Raw genomic sequence first — 27823 nt, 5'->3', positions numbered from 1 at the left:
AGAATATATACATAAACGGGTCTAGCCTTTGGAGGGCAAAATGAATTAGGGCATGTTAAAAATGGACTTATGATGGTATTGTAGCCTTTAGTAGTTATGGGTTCCAGAATGGATCATCCTTCTTTTTGTCACAAAATTAATTCATAGTATCAGGAGAGTTTACTTAGAGTTCTTTCAGAACAATTCTCCCCTATAAATAACAAATATTATTATATATCATAATTAAATATTAAATAATGAGTTGTCTGAAATTGTTTAAAAAATAATTCAGCGACGAAATTGAAAAGTTACTAACAATGACCCTATCCGATTCACGTTTCACAATTAAAACAATTCGAGTGACCTTGCCTTTACTTCTTTCATTTTTCAAATAATTTTAAAAAAATCAAAATAAAATGACAACAAAATTTGTAATCAACGAGTAAAGTTATATTTTAAAATTATATGTAATAAATTTAATAGCTGTTTTTGGATGTAGCAATTAAAGATGAGTAGTATTTTTTATAATCTGAGTATGAAAATAAAAATTAATATGTACTAAGATATATTTAATATTTTTTCTATAATTATTTGATTTTTTTTATCCAATTATTTTATATTTATATAATTATAATTTCATATTTGACAAGAAAAGAATATATATATATATATATATATATATATATATATATATATTATAAAAAAAATTGACTGATTTTTATTTTTGTAAAACAGAATATTTATTTAATAATTTAAATTAAAAGATTCGAAGTGCAAGTACTAGTATACCTACTTCCCATGACAATGAAAATGAAACAAATTTTATACTCATTACATATAAAGATGAAAATGAACTTCTATTTTAAAGATGGAAATGGATACCCAAATCCTTACCTGACGTATTCCCATCCCTAGCAATAATATTGTAATTTGTAAAGTATAATTTAGCAGGAAAATATTTTAAATGATTCATGAAATTACTACTAATTCTTTAAAAGATGATCTTAGAGGGTTTAACAATTTATTTTATAACAAGTAAAATTAGTTAAAGATTGGATTTTTATAAGAAAAGTTAAAGAGGCACGGAACTTCAGCTCATCATAAAACAATCCTTCGAACCATATACATCCTAGCTCGTAAAAGCCGTGATATAGGTCTCAACGCATCTTTCTTAGATTTAACTAGGAAAAAGGAAAAATTGGCATTGAAATCACAAATAGAAATGCTACAGAACAATCAATGAAAAACATTTTAACATGCTATTGAAAAGCAAGATTAACACAATGAAACCGGGAAAGACGAGAAAGACAAAATACTTCATGTTGAAGGTTCCGAAGTAGCTAGTAGAAAAAGAAAACACAAGCAGAGAAAGCCTAAAACCTACCTACCTGATCTAGTTCTTTCTTAATTATTCATCTATTTAAATTGTCACCACCCAGATGCAGCTCCCAGCTTGGTTTATGTTTCTCTTTTTATTCAGACCTCCACACCAGATTGCTGCTTTTCCTTTATCAGAGCCACCACTTGTAGTGTCACTGGGAAGTGAAAGAAATCCAATTTTTTAAATCTTCAAGATTCTGGTAAGCATATTAAGTTAGGTAAGAATTCATTCAGAGCTAGATCAACCACTGGTTACAAATAACAAAAACCGAGACAGATTGTATGGAATTTCTGCCATGGAATGCATTTAAAAAGGATACGCAATTCAAAATTCTAAACTCAAGATTTAATCAGAATATCACAACAATTTCAAGAAGCTTAGTACAGAAACGGTGGGGTTGGGAACAAAATGCGAGTGGACTTGTCCTGACCTGACACAATGAATGATGCATATGAATGTTCAGAGGCAAAATAGATCAGCAATAATCTGATCTGAAAAAGGTCTTCATTTTATATAATATCATTAATGTTTTTGATGAGGATGAGGCTAATAAAAAACATGGCAACAGTTTTTTCTTTGACATAGAGAGTGAGTAGAGTGATTCATCAGAACAATTTGTGCAAGTGTAACAAATACAAATGTGAGAAACGTGGGTGAGAAAAAGTTTGTTAAGAATAAGGGACACGTGGAGGGTGATATGAGAAGTAATGAAGGGAGAAAAAACACTAGGCACAGCAAATGGAATGTGCTTTTAAAGAATTTTGTGCAGTGAAAAAGACAGGCTGTTGGTATTACTCTTCTCTATTAATTCTCCACTTTCTCTCGGTTGATTCCCATCTTTTCTGATACAGTTTTCCCAGTGAAATTGTTTTGGCTGCACGAGGAGTTATCACATGCATTGTTAATTGATATTTTCCCTATGACTTTTTCAGTAATAAAAAGGCTGTGCAATTGATTCTGTTTTTTTGGGTATTACTGGCACTGTTATATTGGTACTGTTACATTCAATTCTATTAGGCCAATTTAATTTCTCTGTTTCAGCAAGAGACTAGTCCAACAACGAAAAAGGATGTGAGAAGCATTATGGTAAAATGGTGGTGTTAGAGAGTAATAGAAGCAATGATAAAAAATGAATGAGTGGAGCAGGGAAGAGAAGGTACCATAGGAAAGGAAGAGACTGAGATAGAAGTCAATCTAGAATGCGTCTGGCACCAAGGCGATCGAGTTGCAAGACTTTTCCAGAAGCCTTCAAATTGCCGTGGTGGAGAAAGGCGTCAATCATGTGTTGGGCAATGGCATGTCCGGTGGGCTCATTGTCAATGACGGCGACGGCGGTGGGGCCAGCGCCGCTGATGGTGCAGCCAAAGGCCCCAGCCTGAAGGGCAGCCTTCTTAACAGCCTCCATGCCGGGAATCAAGGGGGCACGGCGGGGCTCAACGATCTTGTCAGAGGACAAAGCCTTCCCCAGACCAACCACGTCACCCTTCAACACCGACGCCACCAGAGCGCCAGCCTGGCTGCAATTCCAAACGTGGTGCGCCATCCCAATCTCGCCGGGGAGCGCTGCGCGCATCTTCTTCGTCGGGGCTTCGAATTCAGGACTCACCAGCACGAAATACAGCTCCTTCTCCGCAGGAAACTTCAGCTCTATCAACTGCAGCGGCTCGTAGCTCTGAATCAGCACGAAACCCCCCATGATCGACGGGGCCACGTTGTCCGCGTGATACCCCGAAACCTTCTCTTCAGATTTCAGCGACGCCACAACAAGATCCTCCACGCTCAATCTCTTCCCAAACATCTCGTTCACCGCCACGGCCGCAGCGGCGGCGCTGGCGGCGCTCGATCCCAGACCGCTTCCCAGAGGCAGGCCCTTCTGCAGGGAGAGCGAGAGGCCGACGGATCGAATGGAGAGCATTTTCATGACTTCGATGGCGGCGATGCCAGCGCAGTTCCATAGAGGGTTTTTGCTGAGCTTGTCGGGGGCCTGGCCAGTGATGTCGGAGATGCGTATCTCGCCGGGGTGAACCTGTGGGTCGACCCTGACGGAGACAATGTCCCCGATTCCGTCGACGGCGCAGCCTAGGAAGTCGAAGCCGGGACCGAGATTGGCAACGGTGGCGGGAGCAAACGCTTTGACGAAGGTGGTTACGGGTCGGGGCTCCGTTCGAGTATTGAGCGAGACGCTGTTGCTGCTGCCGCTGCTGCTGCTGCAGCATCTGAATCTTGCTATCGGCATCTCACTGCCTTTGAAACTCCCCGGAGACGGACACAGGAAGCAAGTCGCCGTCGCCGTCGCCATTTCCACTTCCTCTTCCCACTACTCTTCACACTTACAAACCTATATTTAATAATAAATAATTCATCTCTCTTTCTCTCTCAAATTGAAGTTATATAATCATTGTTATTATTATAAATATAGTAGTTTTTCAATTAAATTTGATTTTCCTTTTTTTTCTTCATTCACAAATCAAAACAAAATACTCGTCTATTTGGGATTACACAAAATGTTGGTAGTTTGGCTGAACCTTTCGAAGATTATTATTGAATCGATTTGAATGTTTAGTTTAGTTAGATGATAATAGGTTGTTTAGTTTTAATTTCAAAGGCCAATTTTAAGTATTGAATACTTAAAATTTATTAAACAAAAACTTTCTTGTGATCATGGGATCCATTAATTATCATTTTATTAATCATGCCCTTACCTTTGTTTGTGGTTTAATAATTTTCCCTATTTATCATGAAACACATTCAGTACTAGCAGTATTGCTTAATATTTGTCTTACTTTTGAGACAAAATGTTGGAAATTGGGCTCTTTCTTATTACACCTTTATGGTTTCCTTTTGTACCTTCATAAGAAATGTTAAAATTACTCTTTTTATGTATTATTTTATTAGAATTAAATAATTTAAAATATATTATATACTTTAATATATAATTTGAAATATAAATTTTTTATTTTTCAGAATATAAAATTTATATTAGGAAATGTACATTACAAAATGTATATTTTATTTCATATTTTGAATTATATATTTCGAAATATAAATTTGATAGTCTAAAATATAAACTTTAAAATATATTTTTTGTTTTGTATTATGAATTATACTTTCTAGGATAAAAAAAAAATGATGTTCAAAAGAGTAAATTTGAAGTTTATGGACATGTAGTATGACATTAGGGAGTGCAGTAAGAATTTGCTTAGAGATTGAAGTGTTGAATCCAAGTAGGGAAGCCCATCCAGTACTCTAATATTGTTTTTGTTTCTTTCAATGGCCAAGTTTTAATTTTATAGTTCTCATGTTAAGGTATGTGCAATTTGGCAAGTGAACCGCGTGAAGTTTAGAGCAAAAAAGCTTTAGAAGAAAATGAACTATGAGGTGAGATGACTTAAGAGAAGTAAATTAGAGCAGAATAAGTTTGAAGTAAGTTTGTATATGTACATAGGAAGACATGTTGATGAAAATGATGAGAATGAGACAGCTTATTAGGAAATTATTCTCTGACTCCTGCTCTTTGATATGGTCCTCAAACGATTTGATGAAAGATGTTCCAGTTTTCTTTTTAATTTCCTGGGAGATACGTCTTCTTTCTCGTCCACAAAATCTAGAAAAGTTTGAATGCGAGCAGAACGCGAGCTATGACGATTTGAAGGACCAGGTTTTTTAGGGGATTTTTTACTGAATTGGTGTAGCATTGATAAAAAGTATATTAGAAGCGCCAAGAAACATGTTATCCCACATATTAGAAACAGGCCCCGGAAGCTATTCAACTGAAGTTGTTCATCCTCACTACTGCGATGAGCACAAGCCTTTTCTGAAAGCCACTTTTCATGGATCCTCTGAAGTTCACCATTCTCAGATAAAGTTAAAATGGCTGTTGACATATCAACTGCAAAAGGAGAGCCCCTCGGAAATGCCTGTCACCACACCCAACAAATTGATAAGACTCAATCAATCCTTGAAACTTATTACAGGTATAAATTAATGAAGATAACATAATAAAATCCACTTTATAACAGTTCTAAAGATACTCACAAATCCCCATCCACTTTTGGTGAAGTCTTGGCCCCTGATTGAGAATTTGCAGTGGTCTGAAAGGAATAGTTCTACATATGGGCGCTCATCCACCACTGCTGCAACTGTTCCTCTTTCAAGGGCAATGGCATATTCTTCAGGCGAGCCAAGAGGAACAAGTCTATGTCTGGGGATGTTGAGTTGCTCGGTTAGATAGTTTGCAGCAAACGAGCCTACTTGGAACCCTATACGTTCACTGCTGGATATCAAGCTATCAATTCCTGTTATGGGTGAAGACAGTTGCTGCACTGTGAGAATTGATGTCAAGCTTGCAGTGTAGCTTGAATTGATTATCAGAACCACAAAAAGCCAGATTATCAACACAATTCGACCAAGTGGACTCACTGTGTTTTCTCCTGAAATAATGAAGAACCTTATTTATATCTACCAACAAGGATACACCACAACATGTTTCTCGAATACAACATCAACTGCCAAAATTGGATGGACTTACTGTGCGCAAAGAACATGGTTGAGAAAGTAAACCTGCAACAGCATACGAAGATGATCAGTTATGTCAAGATATGTACACAAGCTACAGGAGTCAATTCGGAAGGGAAGTAAAATTCTGTAAGGAAAACTACTTAGTACTTACCAAAGAACTGTAACTATCTGTTCCTTTGGCGGCCCCCGAAAGTCATCGTTCGTTCTATGTTCAAGAATCCACACCACTGTTCCAACAAAAAGGAAAAAAAATGCAGTGACACCCCACATCATTGGAGTAAATGGTCTCAAGAAAGCCCAAGCATGCGACTTCAATCTTTTTACCGGAGCAACCACAACTAGCCCCGACTCTATATATGGTTGAGTAAAATCCACAATCTTTGTTCGGTCAGTGACAATAGCAATGTCACCTACAGCAGCATCGAAAACCTGTAGATGAAAGCGAAAAAAGATCAATAAAAGCAAGACAATTAGCATGTTTGTACTCTGCAGTAGAAGGATTGTAATTTTTGTGGGTATTGGTTACATTACATCAAGATTAATCATGTTGACAAGATCATAGTAGCTTGGGTTATTTTTTCCATCTCCAAACAGAACGAACTTATAATGAACTGCATATGGAAGAAGTTTTATGGCAGCTCGGAATATCTCTATGCAATATCCTTGAACTGCACTGGAGGCATTTATTTGTGAGACAATGGCTCTATAACTAACTCTGTTGGGAACTCCAATTCTTAGTTGCCTCCCATTATTAGGGAAAACCCATCCACGAGGCATTTCTATAGTATTTCCAGGCCATATGACAGGCTTCAGATGCTGGTTTGAAATTGAACGATTGGCAGGCTTCAACTGAAGTTTCTCAGGGGTGATTACTGAGAGGCCAGAGTAATTAGACCAGTAACCGATGCTCCGAAAACCTGTGGCAATTACATTAATGATTTCATATGATGGATGTGGAGGAGATCTATCTGAACCAAACTGAATAGGTCCAGTCAAACCAGTCATATTAATGCGCAATATGTTATCAAGTAGTTGCTTCCCTCCATCAAAAACGCTCAAAGCACCCAGATCCAGATTCTCTTTCCCCTTACTAGTTAAATTTTTGTTAGAAAATGAAACCCTTCCTTTCTGATCAAAGAATAATTTCAGTGCCTGAGCAATCGTCCACACAGAATCATACGCATAGAGTCCGTATGGATTTAACCCAATTGAGCCATTACTTAAATGTTTCCACCTTGAGATAAATGCCTGTTTTTTTAAGGATTGAGGGGTGTGAGGGCGAAGGGTAAGAACTCCAAGAATTGAGTTAGAAGTGTTTGAAGGTAGTGGAACTGAATCTAAAACAGTCGATAACCAAGTAGTAGCTATCCAGACATATCCTTTGGCCATCATTTCTTGTTTTTGAGCCAGGTCAAAAACCAAGAGACCAGTTTTGGCGAAGGTGTGCAAAACGATTATTCGAGACTCCATGCTCTTAATCTTCACTAACTGACTGTTAATAAAGCTTGGAGTGGCGGTTGTATCGGGAGGAAGTACTGCTTTGTAAGACAACTTACAGCGTCTTTCAGCAAGTTTATCCCCCAAAATAGTTACCCCATTTCGACCCGGATCATCATCACTGAATATTGCTACGACTTCTCTCCAACCATAATAACTAATCATGTCCGCAATTGCAGTCATCTGGAACTGATCGCTGGGCGCTGTTTGGACAAAATAAGGATACTGGAGAGGTGTCAGGGTGGGATCCAGAGCCGTGAAGGAGAGTAGGGGAACATGGACCTCATTGGCGAGATGTGAAAGCACATGGGCCATTCCTGAAGTTTGTGGACCGATTATAGCCACTGTATCGGCCATCAAGAACTTGAGGGCTGCCATCAAGTGCACCAGTCAGCACCAACCAACAATCTAAATAAGAATATCAATGAAACAAGCAAGTGATAGGCACTGATACCATACCCCCAATGATTCCAAGAAAACCACTGAACTTGGAATCGTGGATGTTTATGGACAATTTACGTCCCCCCAGGATGCGGGGATCGGAGTTTACGTCTTGTTCAGCTGCTTGAATGGCAATTTTGGAAACTTGGCCGTTTATAGTTTTCAATGTGAATATGGCACCGATATTGACGACATCATCGTCGTCATGTCGGGAAGCTTCTTCTCTTGCTGTTGATGATCCATGTAATAGGATCAATGTGAATGCAAGGAATAGCAGATTCATAAAGAACCTACGATAGAGAATCAGTTGAAAGGGAGATTAACGGGATGAAAATGGCGAAGAGAGACATGCATTATTATAATTATAGCGGGAGACAGTGAAAGCAGAAACCGGAGGTGGAGGTGGAGGTGGACCACTCTACCACCATAGTATGTGTGTGTGCTTAGTTAGTAGCAAGTGGGAGTGAGAGCACAGTGCCATTTTGACATGAGTTCAAAATGCGAAATGTGCGCATCAGATTGTGACGTTTCATCTATAGCAATTTCAACTTTGAAGTGCTATTGTGAGAGTTTATTGTATGGCATTGTCTTGTCTGTCTAATCTATGATGCAGTGCTCATTAACAAACGCACTACTCGTGTAATTATACGCTTTTCTCTACAACAATATCTCTCCTTCCTATCTGGACACCTTTCGCAAATGGCATGTCTGTACCACGCATGCCAATGCCTTGGACCATGGCTTGTAAAGTGGATATAAGTTCATCATGACAAGAGGAATTTAGGGTGTTCATAGGTCATGTGATTATAATGAAGTGAAATTGCAAATATAGAATATATCCATGCAATCTAGGATCACTGATTCATCATGGTTACGTTGTACTTGTTTTTATTTAGTTTACTGATTCATCATTTGGTAATACAATATAATCACGCGTTCTAAAGTCAGTCGAATTTGTTTTTCTTAATTAGTAATTTGACATTAGAACATGACCTCTATTAAGTTGTTGTCAAATCAATACTACATTTGTCTTTACTTAATTTTTTAGTGCCGATAAAAAACTTATTATTTTGTTTTTGTGTTTGTTATATAATAATTATGTTTAGGGGTAATAAGATAAGTCACGACGAGTTGACATGTTAACTTGTTAAAAGTTGATAAGTTAGATTAGAGTTTTCATTCATGTTGTTTTGACTAATTTTGTTTAGCACGTCAAATTGCATTATTGTAACTTAAATCATTATATCTTATAAATTACATTCTAATTATTAATTATAATAAAGTAAATTAACATATAAATAAAATAATTATTTAAATTTATTCAATCAGAGATATTAATTAAATAAAAAATATATTGATATAATTAAATATGTTTTTATACAATTGGCAACCCAATCCATCCCATCCCATACCACATCAGAACACGAAAAAGAGACAAACCGAATCGTTTTTAATTACATTATGATAGTCAAGGAATGTCATGAGCTGAAAAGGATTAATTTCAAATATTTTAAGAATCTTTTCCGCTAAAGCTTACACAAATAATTTAAATTTGACGCTATAAAAATATTTTAAATTATTTTAGAAACATTATTTCATTATAACAAATTATTATAGGATATTTTAAAATGACAAATTTAGAATAACTATGCAAACATACAGCAATTCGATTTCACTGCATTCTTATTAATTTAAAATTCTCCACCCAACCTCAACCTAATTTGATAACTAATCAATAATAAACACCTGGCGCAAAACCAGGACCAGCTCGGGTGTTCCGATGCAATTAGATTGAAGAGGAATAGTAATAAATTTCAGACAAATAATTACGCGGTTCTACATAAATATCAGTTAACAACAAAAATTGTGATAAAGTATTCTGTTTACATTTCTCTAAATTTAATTGGACAAATTAGGTTCCAGTTATACTTCACAAATGAAAAAAGAATCATAATAAAATTCCGGTGAGTAAACATCACTCAAATGAGATAGTCATCAATACCACAATCTCTTGTGCAGGAGGAGTATGGAAAAGTATCAACCAACAAACCAAAAATATAGACAGGCCTTCAGTTTCAATCAAGGGAAGTGAGATTGCTGGAGTGGAGACAATGCCGCGCCCTTCCCCCCAAAAAAAAGAAAAGTGAGGAACAAGGAATACACAGGATAAAATAAAGAAATACATTACACATTATAACAGGTCCACTCCACCAAAACTACAAATAATGCATTGTGTGAAATTGCTAAGCTAAAATGCACTCCAACTATCAGATTCTCTTCTGGGAGTTTGACTATCCGTTGAAGTCCTAAACGGCCCAGAGCCGAAGGGATCGGAGTCATCAAATGCTGGAAATCCATGAACATGATCAAAATCCACACTGTTGCGTACTGAATCAAAGTGTTCTGTTGCCTCCCCCCGAGCAGGCAGAGATACACTATCATGTGTTCTGAAAGAATCAAATCTTGAGAAGTCAAAAGCATTTTCCAACCACTCTTTTGGCCTTTGCGGAGAGCTACTTGAGTTGAAAAGTGGCGTGCTTGGAACAGAATCATCAAAACTGAACCCACTGTTCCTCTGGAAGGGATCACCAACCCGTGGTGAACCTGTTTTGATGGGATTTAAGCCCAGTTCGCCAGAATCAAAGAAATAGTTGTCTCCAGCTCCCTCAAAATCTCTCTCCTGTAAACAATTTTCCAAAAGTAATTGGTAGACTGCTACAGTATAAATAACCATTGATTAAGATTATATAATGCGTCCTCCTCCAATCCCATCAATCCTTTGCAAACTAGCTTCAATATTTATCCCTTTGGTTTTATGACAATCATAAAATCCTGTACAAACTCTGAGTAATGAGACAACTATTGGTAATTAGACAACTATTTCCTGTTTAACTATTACCCAGAGTGTATACTAATGCACTCTAATGAGTTCGATCAATCACGTCTCCAGCTTTTTCTTCTATTCAACATTAATAAACACCGTCCACAACTCATAGTCGAAGTTGATGAGAGAAATAAAGAAAGAAATACAGTAAACTTAAATTGTGGAGGAAGACCACCAAACATGATAAAGGTGGTCTCTCAAAATTCTGTTTTCAATTGGGTCAGAGCTACCTTAACCACAAAACCGATCTCTTGAATTTAGGATTGTTCAAGTGGTCATATAAGCTCTACATTGACTGTGTATATAGTAAATTTGGATTCTCAACAATATTTGAGGTTAATTCAATTTAAAATTTCACAATAGATAAAATTAGAAGAAATTTTGTGCGTATGAGCCTTTCTGTCTACTACGCTTGGGTCAATAATCTCTTCATTCTCTCCAAACATGCATACCTCGAATGATTTAGTAGAACTACTACATTGACTGTTCTCGACAATCAGAACTTCCTGGTATGCATCCTTTCAGCAATATATTTTTTTTAGGCTACGCAACATCTTACTAACGCATCCAGATGTGCATCATTCCAACCATCTAATCAATGTGTTGTCTCCCTATTAATGCTCTTTTGGACAAAATTCAATTAAAGTCGGTGTTTCAGAACCCTATTAACAATGTGTGTTTTTGGCCTGTCTAAGTTTGAAGTTATTATGCTTTTCAATTGTGTTAAATGGGTTGATTGTTAACAAGATGAGGGCATACCCATCTTCCACTAGAGGGAGGTGCTACAGTATTAGGATGACCATTATTGCGTAAGGAGTCTTATCACGTACTTATACAACATTTGTACTTACTGGAATATTAGTATTCAAAGGTATTTTTTAAAGATATTACAGCATCATAACCCAGCTAGTTTTAAGGTGAGAGAATTGGCATACCTCCTTTGTGGTGCTATTGGCATTGAATCCCCAAACTGAATCAATATCATCATTAGCGTCAAAGGTTCCCCAATTTGGTTCATCAAAATTTTTGTCTCCAGAAAACACAGACTTGACACCACCACGATCACTACATATGCAAGATTAAATTTAAATTATGTTGCATCATCACAGGATCTATAGCAAGTGAAACTATTTATACTTTTTTGAATAAATTTAATTTAACGCATAATGGATTAAAAAAACGTTATGTATTAGATTACATAAGTAAAAATGTGCGATTTAATTAAAAACTTGATTTTCATGGCTGTTGAATTAATATCCAAATATTCAACTGTAGGATTAATCAAATTTAATATAGACCAAAAAGTTATCAAAAAGAGTAACTTTACCAAGAGTTACTTCTTTAGTAACTTGATCCCTTCAGATAAAAATAATAATAATAATAATAATAATAAATTATATGGTAAAATGGGCAATTGGACAACATTTGGGAAACTGGAGTAAATATCTTAAAAACAAACCTTTGGGGTTCTTGTATGGTATGATCACGGGGTGAGCTATCTTCACCAGTAGTTTTTCTAAAGTCAGAATCAGAAAAGTCCCCATGTGGGCTTCCAATAGCACTGCCTGCAAATGGACTACTGGGAGCACTTTTTGCAGACCCATCTTCACTTTTATTATAAACAGATCCATTGCCAACTTGTTCATTGGTAGTCTGTGGCTTTTCTGACTTGTCATCACTCCTAGGAGAAGCTGCAAATGTAGGACTGTCAATGTTCACAGCTTCTGTGTTCACAGCTTTTGTGTTTGCAGCTTCTGTGTTCGCAGCTTCTGTGTTAACAGCTTCTGTGTTCACAGCTTTTGGCAACTTTTGCTTTGGAGGAGCTATAGTGTTTTGGACATCAAGAGTGAGTTCTTTGACAAAAACATATTCTGCAAGCATAGTGAATAACCAATTTATGTAGCCATTTCCAAAATATCATCTAAAAGTGAACAGGAGCAGCTAACCATTATTTTAATTCAAAAATATCATAGTATCTCTTAAATTTACAGCTACGTTTTCGGAATATATTGTCTCCTAAAATACATAACTGTTCAAAATCAACCGCTCACATTTAGATTAACAGCAATGCCGAGAAAATAGTCCCACAACTAAGTATAGTTCATCCGCTAACAAGTGTAAAAGCATATGGATACAAGGGAGGTACACACAAGCATTTTTATTTTTATTCAGTGAACAGATTATCTATCAAGTTAGGATTATTTTGAATACCTTTATCTTCAAGCTTATCCCAATCTTCATCCCAGTCAGCAGCTCCTTCTTGGATTCCGGGTTGCCAGCCTTACAGGATAAAATTGAGTGAGGCCACAGAATACAAGATCAAACTCAACGTGTATAATTACTACATTACTCAATACAAAAATATATTAGACAGGAACACGAGGGGTTGATGGGCAGGGCACCACAAACCAGAGAGAAATGACAGGACACAAGCAAGAAAACTAGACAATTGTATCAAGAAGCCAATAATACACTTACGTAAAAGTGAAAAAAATGAAGTAATTTAAGTTAACAAAAATGAAGAGCCAACTTTAAACAGTTTTTCTGAGCTACATTAAAATAATGGTAGATAAATGCAATCATACATATACTAGAAACGAACAACTAAAGTTTTCTGTCAGAACAATCTAAAAATAAGCTTTAATTATAGGATGCCATCAACATCAATCAAATCAAATGTTTTGAAACTGAATAGTATATCTTGCATACAGTTGTCAGAAACATCAGAGTTCAAGTTTCCCTCTTCATAAAATCAATATTAACCCGATATATGATGGCAAGAACAGTAGTAGCTATTACAAAGAACCGTATAATTATATAAGTATCATAATACTGTACTGTAAACTGATTTCAAAAAAAAAAAATTACACATGAGAAAAGATGCATGATAAGAGACATCAGGGGTATAAATTATTGTATAATCTGTCCAAACAGAGTTGTGCAACAAAATCAGTTAAAAAGGTCACATAAAATCTGAATAAACTGAATATATTAATGCCACTTGATCAGGCAACCTGTACCAAGTTGCACTAGCACAAATAATTATTGCCAATTCAAAATCAATGGTTCAGCAACTGAAGGCCACTTCTTCAAATTAAAAAGCAAAAAAGCTGATATCAAAACAAATGCATTAAACACAATAAAATGAAGTTATAGACATGACAAAGATTTGGGAACAACCAGAAGGATATAATAAAATAATAAAATCAAATACAAATTTGAATTTACCAAAGGGTAGCTCCAGTAATGTTGTGGGCTTAGCACGTAATCCATACTTCTTGCACCGCTCATTAAGAGATTTCACCAGCTCATCAAGGTCCGTTTGAATACGATCAACACGAGCCTTAAAAATTCAGGTGATAAATGAGATATAGAAGTTTATCACAATTTGTCAAGATGGATGCACAAACCTGGTAATATTAAAATGTACCTGCAGAGTTTCATCGCCTTTTTCATCCTGTTCCATCTTTACAATTGCTTGATACAATTCAATTTTTTTCTCCTACACACAAACGAATTTTGACAATATCAGAAAAAATATGAAGAAAAAATGAGAAGATAATCGAAAACTGGTCTTGTATATTGTTTCACTTGACTAAAAACAGAGAATACAAGCCTAGTATATATAGTATATATGTAGGCTCTAAAGCCTTTTGTACAAGATACAAAAAACAGAAAACTAACATTCAGTTGAATAACTGAATGCTTTTACAACAATATCTCTAATACCCCCTCAAACTCAAGATGAGGGATTTTTACAAGAAAAATCCTTTACATTGAGTTTGTGTCAAAGAAGTTCAAAATGATTCGAAGGACTTGATCTCACAAACACAAAAAGACGTCAATCTCTGTGTTTCTTTCTGGAGGGAAAAACGGATCATATGCTATGGCAACAACACTTTGATTGTCACAGAGCATGATGGGTGGGACTTGATGTTAAGTTCAACTTGTTTCCAATGGAGGTAACTGGAATCATCAAGTTTTTCTGCTATGGAATTCGGAAAAAACTGGAAGCAGATGGGTGGGAGCTTGAATTGACCATTGTGGATCAAATTCTAACCCTTGATACCATATCAGAAAAAGATATGAAGAGAAGATAAGAAAAAGACAAACATAGACTGATCTAGTATATTATTTCACGTGACTAACAGAGAATACAAGCCTGGTATATGTAGGCTCTAAACTGTACAAGATACAAAAGACAGAACACTAACATCCAGTTGAATAACTAAATGGTTTTGAATCAATATCTCTAATAGACAGCAATGAAGCATAACAGGCAAAAGAAAACAAACCATTTAGGATATATGCTCATAACCGATCAACTGAAGAAAAAGTCAGATTTCATTGCACCTGTATGTCACGAAATGTGGCTTCCTCAGTAGTTAACTTGGATGATAAATCTCCTACTTGCTTGTATTTATCTTCATATTTCTTTGCTAGAATCTCAACCTGAAATTAATATATTGAGCAAATAATAAATATTATGATTACTGAGGTAATAAAGAACACATTTAATTTTAAAGAAAGATACCTCATGTTTATCAGCTGATATTCTTTCTATGACCTCATTAAGCCGATTGTCACATCTGCTTTTGTATAGAACCTTTTATAGAAAAAGAACAACAAATTTGTTGAAAAAGGTAAAAGAAAAAAAAATTACATAACACTAGTAACCATAAAAAGAAGAATAAAGCCTGCTTTTATATGCTTCACTCCTTTCTATCACTTATTAACCATACAAAAGGTGAAAATAAGCAGAAAAGTAAATATTAACATGACACTATTAACCATAAGAACATTAAAGGTGAAAAAAAAAAATGCCTTTATAAAAAATTCTCACATTTGACTTCATAAAAACATTTATGCACAAAGAAATAACAAATTCATTAAGAAAGGTGAAAGCAAAAAGAAAAAATAAATATGATACTCATAGTTAACATTCCTGGGTAGAAAATATGGGGCAGCCAGTTACAAAAACTGCTATAGCAAGATAGCAGGTATTGGGATGACCTCTAATTTGAACTTATCATATGTCTTATTTAGTTTTATTTTATTAATCTTATAATTTGGTCTATATATTATATGTTATTATGGTTTATTTTATTTATAACATTAAATTAAACAATATTGTGTTATGCATTAAGTAAAAAATATAAAAACAGAATATGAATCTACTATCCATAACAACGTGAAGGGTAGCTTTTATATGCTTTACTCTTCTACACAATTTGTACAAAACGCATTACAACAGAACATGTCCGATTCATATGCTTTTTAGAACCTTTTCCCAGTAGTTTCTAGGTCTGCAGAAGCAGACAAAAGCTGAAGAAAGAGGTGGTGTAACATCTACTAATCTACTAATGAGTAACAATCAAGAAAAAGAACTTTCGAAGTCCAAGTGCCTCTTGTTCACTTCCATAAAATTAATAGGAGAGGAAACCCAAGAAGTAGACAGGTGATTTTGCATATGTTCAGCAGAAGTATAAAATTATTAGTTTTCTTAAATAGGTACATATATATGGTATATAGCTAAGCCTGCAAATCAACATACAGTATACATGTAGACAAATCCAATATTAATCCAGAAAAGAGAGTTAAAACAAAGTAAAAACAAACTCCAATTAAACAGACTAGAGTTTTAAAGTTGTTTTATTTAAGCCATTTTATATCAAAGAAAAATTGTTTTTTAATTAAAATGACATGTTAAAAGAATTTATAATGATTAGATAATATTTTGGAAAAAGGAAAACTTTTTTCCCAGAAGCAGAAAACAGTAAATCTGAAAGAAGTCTCTAAAAAAATGCATCATATAACTACTTTCTATAGACAGACATTAATAAAATAAAAAAGGAAGAGTGCAAGGAAAACACTAACAAGTTCTTGCATTTTTGCACGGCAGAAATCTATTTTCTCTTTGGACTCTGCAATTTCTTTTTCAAGTTCTTCCACCTGCATTTAACAAAACAAATGAAAAGATGAGCATTGCTGTGTTCAGTTGAAACAAGAATTTTATCAAGTATACATGGACTGCAGAAATGATATGATTCACCCAAATGACAATCTAGATCATAATCTTTCCATGCTGTTTTCAAATATACCAGTAACAGCTAATAATTTTTGTATCTATAAGTTTCAAAAACAGTGTGCACACTTCAAGGTTTAAACCAAAAATAGCTTACAATGTCATCTCAAGAATTCTCAAATTAATTGACCTTAAAAGATTACCATAGAGGACACATTCCCTATAAAGAGTTGCTTAACATTAAACTAAAAATTCAATGAAAATAAGCCACTGCAAGTGATGGATATACAAGAAAATACAGCAGCATATACAAAGGACAGGTAAACATATGCAAACATTTCAATCAAAATAAAAACAATAATCTGCAGCTATGCTAGTGAGGAAAAAAATAGAGTAAATTAAACTCCCCATTTTTGAGAGATGCTTAATTCAGTCTTCCTTCTCTTATTTTAAAAGATACACTCCCTTTCCCAGAGAGAAGAATATGAACAACACTTGATTCATAGCAAACCTCTTAAAACAGTACATAACTATGAATGTGTCTATCAATGACATTTTTTTCTACAATATTTAGTGTCATAAACAACCAGTTTTGAACATTCCACTATTAAATTCATCAAATCTGCCTATGCTATCATTCATTGTTAAACTTATCTAAACTTCAAAAAAGATCATTCAACAGATTATGTTTCCTAATGTAAACTTAAGGGTTGTATGGCTCAAGAAAGTAGTATCAAATGAGTTAGAGTTGCCACATTGGCACGTGGATACAGAGTTAAATGAGCAAGGGTTGACACACTCTTTTTGATGAATGTGGGTAAAGATGCTAATTCAGGGGTGCCAGATTAGGTTTGCTATTTGTCATGTTGATACTTTGATAGGTAAGTCTTTGGATGTAGTGGACACCACGATTCAGAGAAGGACTAACATTGTGTCTTTGAAAAACTAAATAGGTTAGGGAAAACAGACTATCTTCGTCTTATGTAATATATGGACACCATCATGGGTACGAAAAAAGATTGATGCAATAATGCTAAAAAATGGGAAGGCATCATAAGGCTATAAATAAAGCACAAGACAAAAAAAAAACGTAGGAATTATAAAACATTATAGCGTGATGATTGATCCAAAACTTTCAAGAAGTTTGATAAGAACATAGGCATTTGGGGAATCCACCAGAAAAAGGTAGATGTTAAGGGGGGAGGAAAAAACCACACACTTAAACACTCCATCAAACGTGTCATAGCATACGATAGGGGACTTAAGAATCCCATAATACCCAAGTCCCTGTTGAAGTTTTGTTCAGACCTAAGGACAAAGAATGGAAAACAAAAAACTACGATGCTTGCCAAAATTAGAGAAAGGAAATCAAGAGATTTGGACTAATTGACTGAGTAAGTAGTATTAAGGATGGAGAAAAAAAATTTAGGTTATAAAAGATGGGGTCAAAGAGAGATGAGAGAACTATTTTTGTATGTTTTTAAGTGACAGGCAATGATTGACCTGTATATTATATCAAAGGATTAGGAATCCAAGACGTCATTTGGTGTGGAATTCAGATTAAAGAAAAAGTAACTCTTTTTGAGCGGATGGGTGAGCTATTTAATGAGAGTTTGAGATCAAAGAAGATGTCAGATGAGTGAAGGTAGATTACTTTGTTCCTATCATTAAGAAAAAGAGAGATATTCATAACTTTGTAAACTCTAAAAGGGAAAAAATTTATATATGTCACACTTGAAAGTAGAGGGAAAGGTGATTGAACTTGGATTGTAGAAATCAATTTGGATTTAAACTTCTAAGCCAAAAGAGATGTTTTATCTTATTGCTATATATCACTAACTAATAACTATACTCTATGGTGGTGATATTGAGCTTTAAAGAGATAACAAGAGAAAAAAGAGAGAATTTATTCTTTATAAGGACGTCTTAATGTAATACCTATCAGGGAAAAAATTATATAAATTGTTAAGGTGGTTTATATTTATAGAAAATCGTTGAAAGAACCGGTGAGAAGAGTAGACTGCACTAACTTTAGCCCCTACAGTAAGTGTAACATCAGAAAAGATGCAAGGAAATAAACAACTAAAAAAGAGGTACCTTTTTATCAGCTTCTGTTGCTTCTTGAAACTTTGAATTAATTGAATTTTGCTCATCTGAACTTAGCTGATTTATGAGGTGCTTCTCCAAGACTGGAATTCTAGATTTCTGTGGTTTGTTCTGAGGTGCTTCATCAGACTGAGAGACAGCAGCTGGCCTTGGCGGCCGACCAGCAGCAGGATTCACTTGTCGAGCCCCAGAACCAGTCATCCCTTGTTGTTGAAAACCTTCAATATATAAAATAGTGGAGACACAAAAAGCATAAAATTTTCATTTATCAGAATGGTTATATTAGTAATGTCCAATCATGGTAGTACTGGGGTAGTGGTAGCAGTAAAAATAAAAGCTGCTAATTATTGGGCACATACCTGACGGATTTCCCCAAGGTACAGCACTGTAGGGAGCAGCAGGTTGACCACTAGGTGGTAAATCAACCATGATATTACTAGGAAGTACTGCTGGAAGAACACGTCCTTCTCTGTGTCGCTCCATTAGGTACAACGCAATACAAAACTCCCTGAGAGAAAGCATGCTATCATTATCTTGATCGGATAAGTCCCAGACCTGCTTTAAAACCTCTGAAAAAAAATATAAAACATGGCATACAGATAATGTTCAGGAAATTAGGTAGCCATTGACAAGTAACACACATGTAGGATGTCAAAACTAAACAGAACAAACCCCACCCCCTCCCTCCTTCGCTACAAACATGCATAAAGGCAAATATTATCAAACACAACCTAGTCCTGCAATTTGTATAATTAATCATATCTAAGTTGATTTCCTGTTGTCTGTGGAGCTATACAACTAGAAAAATAAAGATAGCCTTTTAAGCCAGCTGTGCAAGAAAAAAAGGCAAGGCAGGAGGAAGAAATATACCTCTTGGCAACCTCCAACTAAGAAACAGGTTCCTTGCTTGTTCCCCAGTGATTTTCCCATCTCTATCTGTGTCTACTTCCATGAATACTTTCATATATTTCTGAACATCGGTTTGTGCCATCTTTGGCCATGGAGACGGTGGCTGACTAGATGCAGAATCCTGCAATCTCCCAGGAAGTCCAGATGAATTCATCATATTACGTGTTTGGACTGGAACATGCTGGTCCTGTTTTACCACAGGCTGGGCTTGCTGAAGCTGAGAACCAACAGGCTGGGCTTGCTGAAGCTGAGCACCAACAGGCAGCGCTTGCTGAAGCTGAGCACGAACAGGCTGGGCTTGCTGATGCTGACCACTCATAGGCTGGGCTTTCTGAAGCTGAGCACCAACAGGATGGGTTACAAGTGAGCCCTGCAAAGAATCAGGGGTAGTAGTCCTAATAGAAGGCTGGTTTCCTTCGGATACAGGAACAATAGCTGAAGAAAGCATTGAACTGCCAGAAGAATATCCTTGTGGAGAAATAACTTGCTTGGGCTGAAATGAACTGGCTGAGAATGAATCACCTCCGAAAAATGAATCAGGGGCATTACCATTAACAGAAGTACTGACTGGTTTAGAATCCTTAACGATTTGATCTGACGGCTTTATGCTGGAGGCAGGATATTGGCCAGGTGGCCGTACCGCATTTGATCCAGAAGTTGCAAACCCAAACCCCTCCTGCGTAGCTGGGAGACTAATTCCTCTGACTGCTATCGGAGAGGAAGTTACTTCTGGAGCTTCACCCATCTTGCCAGCGGACCCATAACCTGATACGTTAAGGATTTCAGGGCGTGCTCCACCAACAGCCATTCCTTGAGGGGCAACAACACCAGGTCGTAGATTAGAAGCTGGAGGCCTCAATAACTGATTACCCAGAGAAGGAAGGTTTTGTTGGTTAACGCTGAGATTTGGAACTGCCCCCCTTGGTCCAAGATTTTGGTGGGGCAAAGGATTAACAGGACCCGCCTGTGGAGCAGGAGCAGGAGCAGGTGCAGATACAGGGGGTGCAACTGTGGCACTGAAATTAATTTGAGGAGCAGGAATCTTAGATGCAGCCGGGCCATACAATGCTGCTTTTACCATTTCAGGGGTTAGTTCCCGCTTACTTTGTGCCACAGTAACAAGTTTGAGGGCATTGTAAAACTCTGCCCGGCCAAGGAAGCCACTTTGGCTTTGGTTTGCAAATGCCCAAATCTGCATACCGAGTACACAACAAGAAAGGTCAGTGTGATCTCTGATGTATTTAGCATTTAGACGAACGGAATTATGAAGCAGTACCTAATTAACTCAAAGAAATGCTTAATGGCATGAAGGATAATGAGTAAATGAAATCATAAGCAGAAATTGAGAATAAAGAGTGTGTGTGAGAGAAAGAGAGATAGTGACCTGCGCAAGGACCTGCTTGGGCAAACCGGAGCCTTGGAAGAAGGAGACGGCCTCGGCACCGCTGATACGGCCGTCGCGATCCAAATCGGCGCGTCGAAAATAAGCATCGAATAGATCGACATTAGGCGCTGCCGATGCCATTGCAGAATTCAACAGCACCGCCTGATTTGAATTGATTGCACACTTTTATAGTTTGTCTTTGGCTTTGTAGATCACAGCATGTAACTAACAAAGAATTAACCTGTGATTGATTCACTCACCAAACCATCTGAAGAACAGAATTGATGAATCCCTTGGTTTGCACCTTGATTGTCTCCGCCTCCAATCCAATCGACACACTCACCCAACAACAAAATTACAGATCATCCCTCCTTTCTCATTTTTTTCCAACGGACAATTTTAATCCTCTCTGGTTGTCAAATTTCAAAAATACCCCTCATCTTTCCATTTCATTTATACATGTGGAAATACATGTACACACCTTTCTTTTACTAGTTTTTATCATAATTATAGAAATAAAAAATATTATTAAATTTGTAAAAAGTATTAATAAATTACTTTTATAATTTCATTACAGATAATTGTTTATTATACTAATTAATTGAGTTTAAAAAAATAATTACAAAATTTAAAATAGAAAATAAAATAAAATCATATTAATAAAATTAAAATTCGTAATAATAATTTATATCTATAACTTAACAATTAGAATTATATTATAATTAAAATTCTTAAATTGAGTTATTGGTGAATAAATCATCACTAGTTTTGTTGATTTATTTTTTATTGACTATATTTGAAGATCATCATTTTGATTATTATCCATAATATTTTTTTTTTTGTAATTCTTATACTTGTAATATTTAACTTGTAATATTTAATATTTAATATTGTAATTATTTCTATTTAAATTTATGAGAAGTAGAAAATTTAAAATTAAAAAATATATAAAAACTAAAATATCTAATTAAACTTCAGATCAAGTTTCTCTCATGATATAAAGAGTTATGTGAATGATGAGCTCTAAGAAGAGGTTCTTCAACCCCTCCAAACTGGAATCGTTTTCGACTAAAATCTCTATTCTTTGTATATGTTGATGTATTGTCCAAGACTAACACCAAATTATGGGAAATGATTTGAGAAATTTTTCTTTGAAAATTTTTGACAAATAATTATTTTTGATAAAAAAAACCTAAGAGTTTATTATTTTAAATTTATAATCTTTATTAAAAAAATAAAAAATTATTCCTTTTAATAACTTTATCAGGATATAAAATTATTAAATAAAATAATTTTTATTTTTTACGAAAAATTACAAAAATAAAATAATAAAATTTTAATTATTTATTAAAGTTTGTTAAACGAAACTTTATCAAAATATATTTTTTAATTATTTAAATAGAAAGTAAGTTGTCCAATATGCAGAGACAAAAATGCCCTCAATTCTATTTGTGCATTGCTTGGTAGGGGGAGGTGATTGTTGTGGTTGATTTGCTCGTAGTCGTGATTTGGTACTGCACTCCATTTTTTTCTTTCTACACCCTATAAAATCTGCAATTTCCAAAACATCACTCGTTACAAGTACAATAAAAACTTTACATTTTTATTTTTCAATTTTTCAATACTGATTTTGGATTTTAAAATTACTTTTCAGAGCATTCAATCCAAATATATTTAAAATTATATATTTCAAAAATATTTTCAGAACTAAAAACATTTTTCGGACTATTCAATTTAAAAAATATTTTTATATTTGAAAAGTATTTTTGAACAAATTTTGTATTTTATAGAAGAAGAAGAAAAAGAAGAAGAAAAATATTTTTATATTTGAAAAGTATTTTTGAACAAATTCTGTATTTTATAGAAGAAGAAGAAAAATATTTTTATATTTGAAAATTATTTTTGAACAAATTGAATTCTTGTCTGCATTACTTGTAATCCACGCAAACATGAGATAGGACGAGGAGAACTAGCCGGCATAATTTTTTGTACATGTAATTTGATACATGATTAACCGGTCGGCATAACTTTTTGCACATGTAATTTGATACATGATTTTTGCATATTTTTTTAAGTTCCACATGTAATTGTTCATTTCAAACTAACACTTCATTTATGATGCTGCATATGTGTGAGATTGACAGTTAAATTTTGAGCACAAATTCATGTATGCAATATTTATTTACTAAATAAAATAAAAACATTTAATTACTCAAACCAACCCGCAAGACTAACCAATGTTTTGAACTCACAGAACAAACTTAAACAGGTTATATCAGCCCACATTATCATTTCACACTTGAACACTCTTAAGTATTTAACAAAACCCGAAGTTATGGTTAACCTTCACGATTTTTTTTTATGTTCCGACACCCTGATACCTCGATTATTATATATGTAATTATTATTATATGAAAAGCTAGAGTTATTTCTTTTAATAAGATATTTTTAGAGAACACTAATCATAATCGGACGTAATTTTTTGTGTAATAAAGTTTGCGTCTAACACTTATACAAAAGACATAAATTTTGAGAAATTAATTACATAAATATTATTACGTATTTTATGATTTTTATATATTAAACATGGAGTGAGATAATAAACATATATCATATTAATCTGTATCTGTAGAATCATGTCTATCTCCCACACTAGTTATCTCAAATGTTATGATGCATACATGACACAAAGTTTTACGGATTAACGTGCATAAAAGTAACAAACCTATCTATCTTTAAAACATGCAATTAAATAGTTCGTGGTACTTATAGTTTTGATTCAAGTGTTAGCATTGTAAGAAGAAGACCATAAAGAAGTTGTGAACTAAAAATTTATAGAAAATTGAGGGGGAATATCTGCAATCGCAATCTATATGTACGGGGAATATTCAACGGCGCCATAACAGTGTTGGAAATTGGTGAAACGATTTCACACCGTAACGACGCAACGCAACCAAACAGCGAACGCGAAAGCGCGGAAGGGAACGCAGATGCCGTGGGTTTCTTAGTCAAACATTTGTTTGGTACATGAAATGTGAGAGATGATTTATTTTATAAGCTGATTTTAAATATAAGTCAGAAATTGAAATAGGATAGTGGAGGCGTGTGCGTGTCCGATTTGTTTGAACAGATTAGGTTGATTTGACGAAACAAAATAAAGGATCTCATTGTCACGAGAGTTGACTTGAAGACTATAAGGATGGAGCATAGGCTCTTTCCCTTTTACTCTGGATTTTTTGGTATTGTGAGCATTAAAAATAAAATATATTGATGTTGGTATTTTATTTTTTTTAATATATTTAAAATTATATAAAATTTTCAGTAGAAAAAATATCAGAAAATCCAAATTTCCCTTTCCCACGTTAAACAGAGACTGAGTCCATGTGACTTAATTTGTCAAGACCGTAACAATTAATAAATAATCTTTGCATTCCATGGTCCATTACTTTTGCTTTTGCTGCACACATACATGTCCATTCCATCCCATAGGTTCAGCCAAAGCTAATTTCAATTATTGGACCCAAAAGAGCGAAGACCAGGAGGCAGCACCAAGGTCTGGTCTTCACCGATCGAAGGAGCCACAAAATTGTTCTTTCGGCACCGTTTCAATGGGAAACTGCTGGGGTTCTCAGCCTCACAGCGAGGTAACCCCAACAACCACCGGTAACCTTAGTACAGGTTTGTTCTTTACCTTTTCCTCTGAGTTCCTTTTGTTTCCCACATGTTTTCGTTTCATTTATGTTTTTCCCTTCGCTAATTCATCGCATCGCTGTTTAGCCACGCCGGCGACATCTCAGACCATCAGCGGCAGCTATACTACTACCACAACCACAACTACTACTACTTCTGGAAGTGGGAACAGCTCCGTAAATAGCAAGTTCTCAGTGTCAAGCGATGATCAACCTTATCCAACTGGACAGATCTTACCCACCTCTAATTTGAGGATTTTCTCCTTTGCCGACTTGAAAGCTGCAACTAGGAATTTCAGGGCTGATACGGTTCTTGGAGAGGGAGGTTTTGGAAAAGTCTTCAAGGGTTGGCTTGAAGAGAAGGGCGCGTCAAAGGGTGGAAGCGGAACAGTCATTGCCGTCAAAAAACTCAACTCTGAAAGCTTACAAGGAATTGAAGAGTGGCGGGTAATTCTTCATGTGATGTGGATAACTGTACCAAACGCCTTTTACTTTTCTCCTCCTGCTTTCTCTGACATATCATTTATCTTATGTAATTTCTATGAAATTTTATGCATCTTCTGCTTGCCCCAAAAGATTTTAAGCAAACACATGCTCTGTATTTGGAACTAGAATAAAAAAAAATGTTAAGGCTAATTAAACAATAACTGAATCATTCCATGCAATTTTCCTTCCCTTTTATGATAAAGGCTAATTGTAGCAGAATCAGCACACTGTTTCTTACTTATTTGACAATTACCTGCTTTACGAAACAAAAGTCTAAGATCTCAAATTCGTATAGGTGCATTAATCTCTTGTTCTGTTACTTGTTTCATCAAACTATTTAATCATTGACTAATGGTTTATTCATTTGGTGCAGTCCGAAGTAAACTTTCTTGGTCGTCTTTCCCATCCTAATCTTGTTAAACTGTTGGGATACTGTTTGGAGGAGACGGAACTTCTTCTGGTGTATGAGTTCATGCAAAAAGGAAGTTTGGAAAATCATCTATTTGGAAGTGAGTGCTTAATTAGATACCACTGTCTTGGCAAGTATATTTTATCAGTTCAAGTATGAAATAAAATGGAAAAATAAATGCATATTTTACAGCTAAAAGCTACATTATTTTAATTGTAGGAGGTTCTGCCGTTCAACCACTTCCTTGGGACATCAGGCTTAAGATAGCAATTGGAGCAGCTCGTGGTCTTGCATTCTTGCATACATCCGAGAAAGTAATTTACAGAGATTTCAAAGCCTCAAATATCTTGCTTGATGGGGTGAGCTTCGCAACACCCTGACAAATCTTAGCAAAATAAGCTTATATAATTGAAAATTAATTATTCCGTAAGTTAAATTTACCACATGCATAAATCAACTCGTAGAAGCTCTCTTCTAGCTTCTTTAAACGTTTACTTTTTAACTTGTACATCAACTGATTTTAGCTTGTGTAGAAGTTTATTTAATTTTTTTTTCTTGTTTTTCTTTCTTACAATTATTTACCAGAGAAGTGTATTTAAGAAAGTATTTACCAGAGAAGTGTATTTAAGAAAGTATTTACCAGAGAAGTATATTTAAGAAAGTATTTACTGAGATCTTGGTCTAAACACACGCATATATTTACTGCTCCCATGTTACCACATATTGACACAATCAATGCTTTTCACCTTTTTTTCTTCAGAAATCGTTTTAGTTCGGTATGTACCATTGGGTGCACAACTTAATTAGTTTCTGTCATGCTACAGTCTTATAACGCGAAGATATCTGATTTTGGCTTGGCAAAGTTGGGTCCTTCAGCTAGTCAATCTCACGTGACAACAAGGGTGATGGGCACATACGGTTATGCAGCTCCTGAATATGTAGCCACAGGTAATATAACTCTGTTCTAATATTAGTGCATATTAAGTAAAACTTCATTTTTTCTCTTTCCAAAACTCTTTGTGTAGTCTGATGTTATTGATGCAACCGTATTGGGCTAAAAATTTAAATTGATTCTTGAAATTGTTGTTTATGATACAGGGCATCTATATGTGAAAAGTGATGTATACGGGTTTGGAGTTGTTTTGGTGGAAATACTAACAGGGCTACGAGCACTTGATTCGAACCGTCCAAGTGGGCAACATAATCTAACAGAGTGGGTGAAACCATACCTGCATGACAGAAGAAAGTTGAAGGGCATTATGGATTCTCGATTGGAAGGAAAGTTTCCATCGAAAGCTGCATTCCGTATAGCTCAGCTTTCTTTGAAATGTCTTGCATCTGAACCCAAACAACGGCCATCAATGAAGGAGGTTTTGGAGAGTTTGGAGCGAATTCAAGCTGCCAATGAAAAGCCTGTGGAGCCTAAATTACGATCTAATCATACTCGTCAAGCCCACCAGGCTGTGCACCATCGTTCTCCACTTAAAGACGGTAGTTACTAGTTTCTCTTGAGAAAACTAATCCCTTTGGTTGTGTTGTTTTGTCTCCATTCAAGAGTTTGCCACTTGTTCATTTTTAATGTATTTCTTGGCTCAGAGATTTGTACGGGTAAACCAAACATATATTAGTACTGTAAAGTGTAAATCATCGTTTGTGTTCTGTTTAAACAGATGGCAAGGTCCATGACAACAGTATCAGAATAGTGGCTGCATTAAAATTGACTAGTCTTTCTTGATTCCAATGTCTATCATTGTTTAAACAGATGACTAGTCTTTTCTAGTTGAAGAAGTAATGCATATAGTAGTTTTCTAGTTGAAAAAATGTAAATTTTTAAGAGATACTGTTAGAAGGTTTTTAAAAGTTAATGTTTTATACATTATTAGTGTACAAAATTTAAACTATTAACTAATTAAAAATAATTATGAATCTGGTAGAGCAATTATTGTAAAACAAACTTTTATTCATAATGATCTAAGATTATATTTTTTAATTGCGTCAGCTATGCACAACATTTTTATTCAATAAGGTTTGGTATGGTTGATTTAATTAATATGTATTAATTAACAAAACTTGTGACGGAAGGAAACCACGAGTTAGTAACAAATATAAATCTTT

General features: G+C 35.1%; 4 protein-coding genes across 6 annotated transcripts; 1 reads left to right on the top strand and 3 right to left on the bottom strand.

Moving 5' to 3' along the window:
* Positions 1-1276: 1276 nt before the first annotated feature.
* On the bottom strand, positions 1277-3727 carry LOC114195214 (homoserine kinase-like). 2 transcript variants are annotated; one of them, XM_028085604.2, is made up of 2 exons: positions 2521-3727; positions 1277-1556 (listed from the first exon to the last, which is right to left on the bottom strand). In XM_028085604.2, exon 1 carries the CDS (start codon positions 3657-3659, stop codon positions 2550-2552), a length of 1110 nt encoding a protein of 369 aa, XP_027941405.1. In that variant the 5' UTR covers positions 3660-3727; the 3' UTR covers positions 1277-1556; positions 2521-2549. The 2 variants fall into 2 exon arrangements, with proteins under 2 accessions (XP_027941405.1, XP_027941406.1); XM_028085605.2 differs by having other exon boundaries at positions 1277-1514.
* A 1017-nt stretch (positions 3728-4744) lies between these two features.
* On the bottom strand, positions 4745-8183 carry LOC114193604 (glutamate receptor 3.2-like). The gene is made up of 6 exons (XM_028083474.2): positions 7835-8183; positions 6410-7746; positions 6030-6307; positions 5889-5920; positions 5396-5790; positions 4745-5277 (listed from the first exon to the last, which is right to left on the bottom strand). Exons 1-6 carry the CDS (start codon positions 8097-8099, stop codon positions 4846-4848), a joined length of 2739 nt encoding a protein of 912 aa, XP_027939275.2. The 5' UTR covers positions 8100-8183; the 3' UTR covers positions 4745-4845.
* A 1497-nt stretch (positions 8184-9680) lies between these two features.
* Positions 9681-21531, bottom strand: LOC114193270 (uncharacterized). 2 transcript variants are annotated; one of them, XM_028082998.2, is made up of 14 exons: positions 21385-21531; positions 21125-21286; positions 19702-20932; positions 19191-19400; positions 18823-19049; positions 16578-16652; positions 15235-15306; positions 15054-15152; positions 14131-14202; positions 13929-14043; positions 12912-12980; positions 12160-12571; positions 11636-11765; positions 9681-10496 (listed from the first exon to the last, which is right to left on the bottom strand). In XM_028082998.2, exons 2-14 carry the CDS (start codon positions 21263-21265, stop codon positions 10065-10067), a joined length of 3285 nt encoding a protein of 1094 aa, XP_027938799.1. In that variant the 5' UTR covers positions 21266-21286; positions 21385-21531; the 3' UTR covers positions 9681-10064. The 2 variants fall into 2 exon arrangements, with proteins under 2 accessions (XP_027938799.1, XP_085521662.1); XM_085665536.1 differs by having other exon boundaries at positions 21125-21501.
* A 2935-nt stretch (positions 21532-24466) lies between these two features.
* On the top strand, positions 24467-27449 carry LOC114194495 (putative serine/threonine-protein kinase PIX13). Its single transcript, XM_028084757.2, has 6 exons — positions 24467-24802; positions 24902-25260; positions 25673-25808; positions 25928-26067; positions 26533-26656; positions 26807-27449. Exons 1-6 carry the CDS (start codon positions 24559-24561, stop codon positions 27208-27210), a joined length of 1407 nt encoding a protein of 468 aa, XP_027940558.1. The 5' UTR covers positions 24467-24558; the 3' UTR covers positions 27211-27449.
* Positions 27450-27823: the final 374 nt, after the last annotated feature.

The sequence above is a fragment of the Vigna unguiculata genome, chromosome 8 (assembly GCF_037176805.1).
Source record: "Vigna unguiculata cultivar grain cowpea cultivar isolate G323 ecotype 2 chromosome 8, ASM3717680v1, whole genome shotgun sequence".
Classification (NCBI taxonomy): domain Eukaryota; kingdom Viridiplantae; phylum Streptophyta; class Magnoliopsida; order Fabales; family Fabaceae; genus Vigna; species Vigna unguiculata.
Note: the sequence above shows the minus strand (reverse complement) of the source record. Positions and strands in the feature narration are given on the sequence as shown.

Coding starts and splice junctions, on each gene's coding strand:
- LOC114195214 (XM_028085604.2), bottom strand. CDS start 3,659: ATGGCGACGGCGACGGCGACTTGCTTCCTGTGTCCGTCTCCGGGGAGT.
- LOC114193604 (XM_028083474.2), bottom strand. CDS start 8,099: ATGAATCTGCTATTCCTTGCATTCACATTGATCCTATTACATGGATCA. Junction 5,921..6,029: donor CAGATAGTTACAGTTCTTTG/GTAAGTACTAAG, acceptor ATGCTGTTGCAG/GTTTACTTTCTCAACCATGT. Junction 5,278..5,395: donor CCAAAAGTGGATGGGGATTT/GTGAGTATCTTT, acceptor GTGTGGTGACAG/GCATTTCCGAGGGGCTCTCC.
- LOC114193270 (XM_028082998.2), bottom strand. CDS start 21,265: ATGGCATCGGCAGCGCCTAATGTCGATCTATTCGATGCTTATTTTCGA. Junction 12,572..12,911: donor GGATAAGCTTGAAGATAAAG/GTATTCAAAATA, acceptor CTATGCTTGCAG/AATATGTTTTTGTCAAAGAA. Junction 10,497..11,635: donor CCAATAGCACCACAAAGGAG/GTATGCCAATTC, acceptor AATTGTTTACAG/GAGAGAGATTTTGAGGGAGC.
- LOC114194495 (XM_028084757.2), top strand. CDS start 24,559: ATGGTCCATTACTTTTGCTTTTGCTGCACACATACATGTCCATTCCAT. Junction 25,809..25,927: donor GGAAAATCATCTATTTGGAA/GTGAGTGCTTAA, acceptor TTTTAATTGTAG/GAGGTTCTGCCGTTCAACCA. Junction 26,068..26,532: donor CAAATATCTTGCTTGATGGG/GTGAGCTTCGCA, acceptor GTCATGCTACAG/TCTTATAACGCGAAGATATC.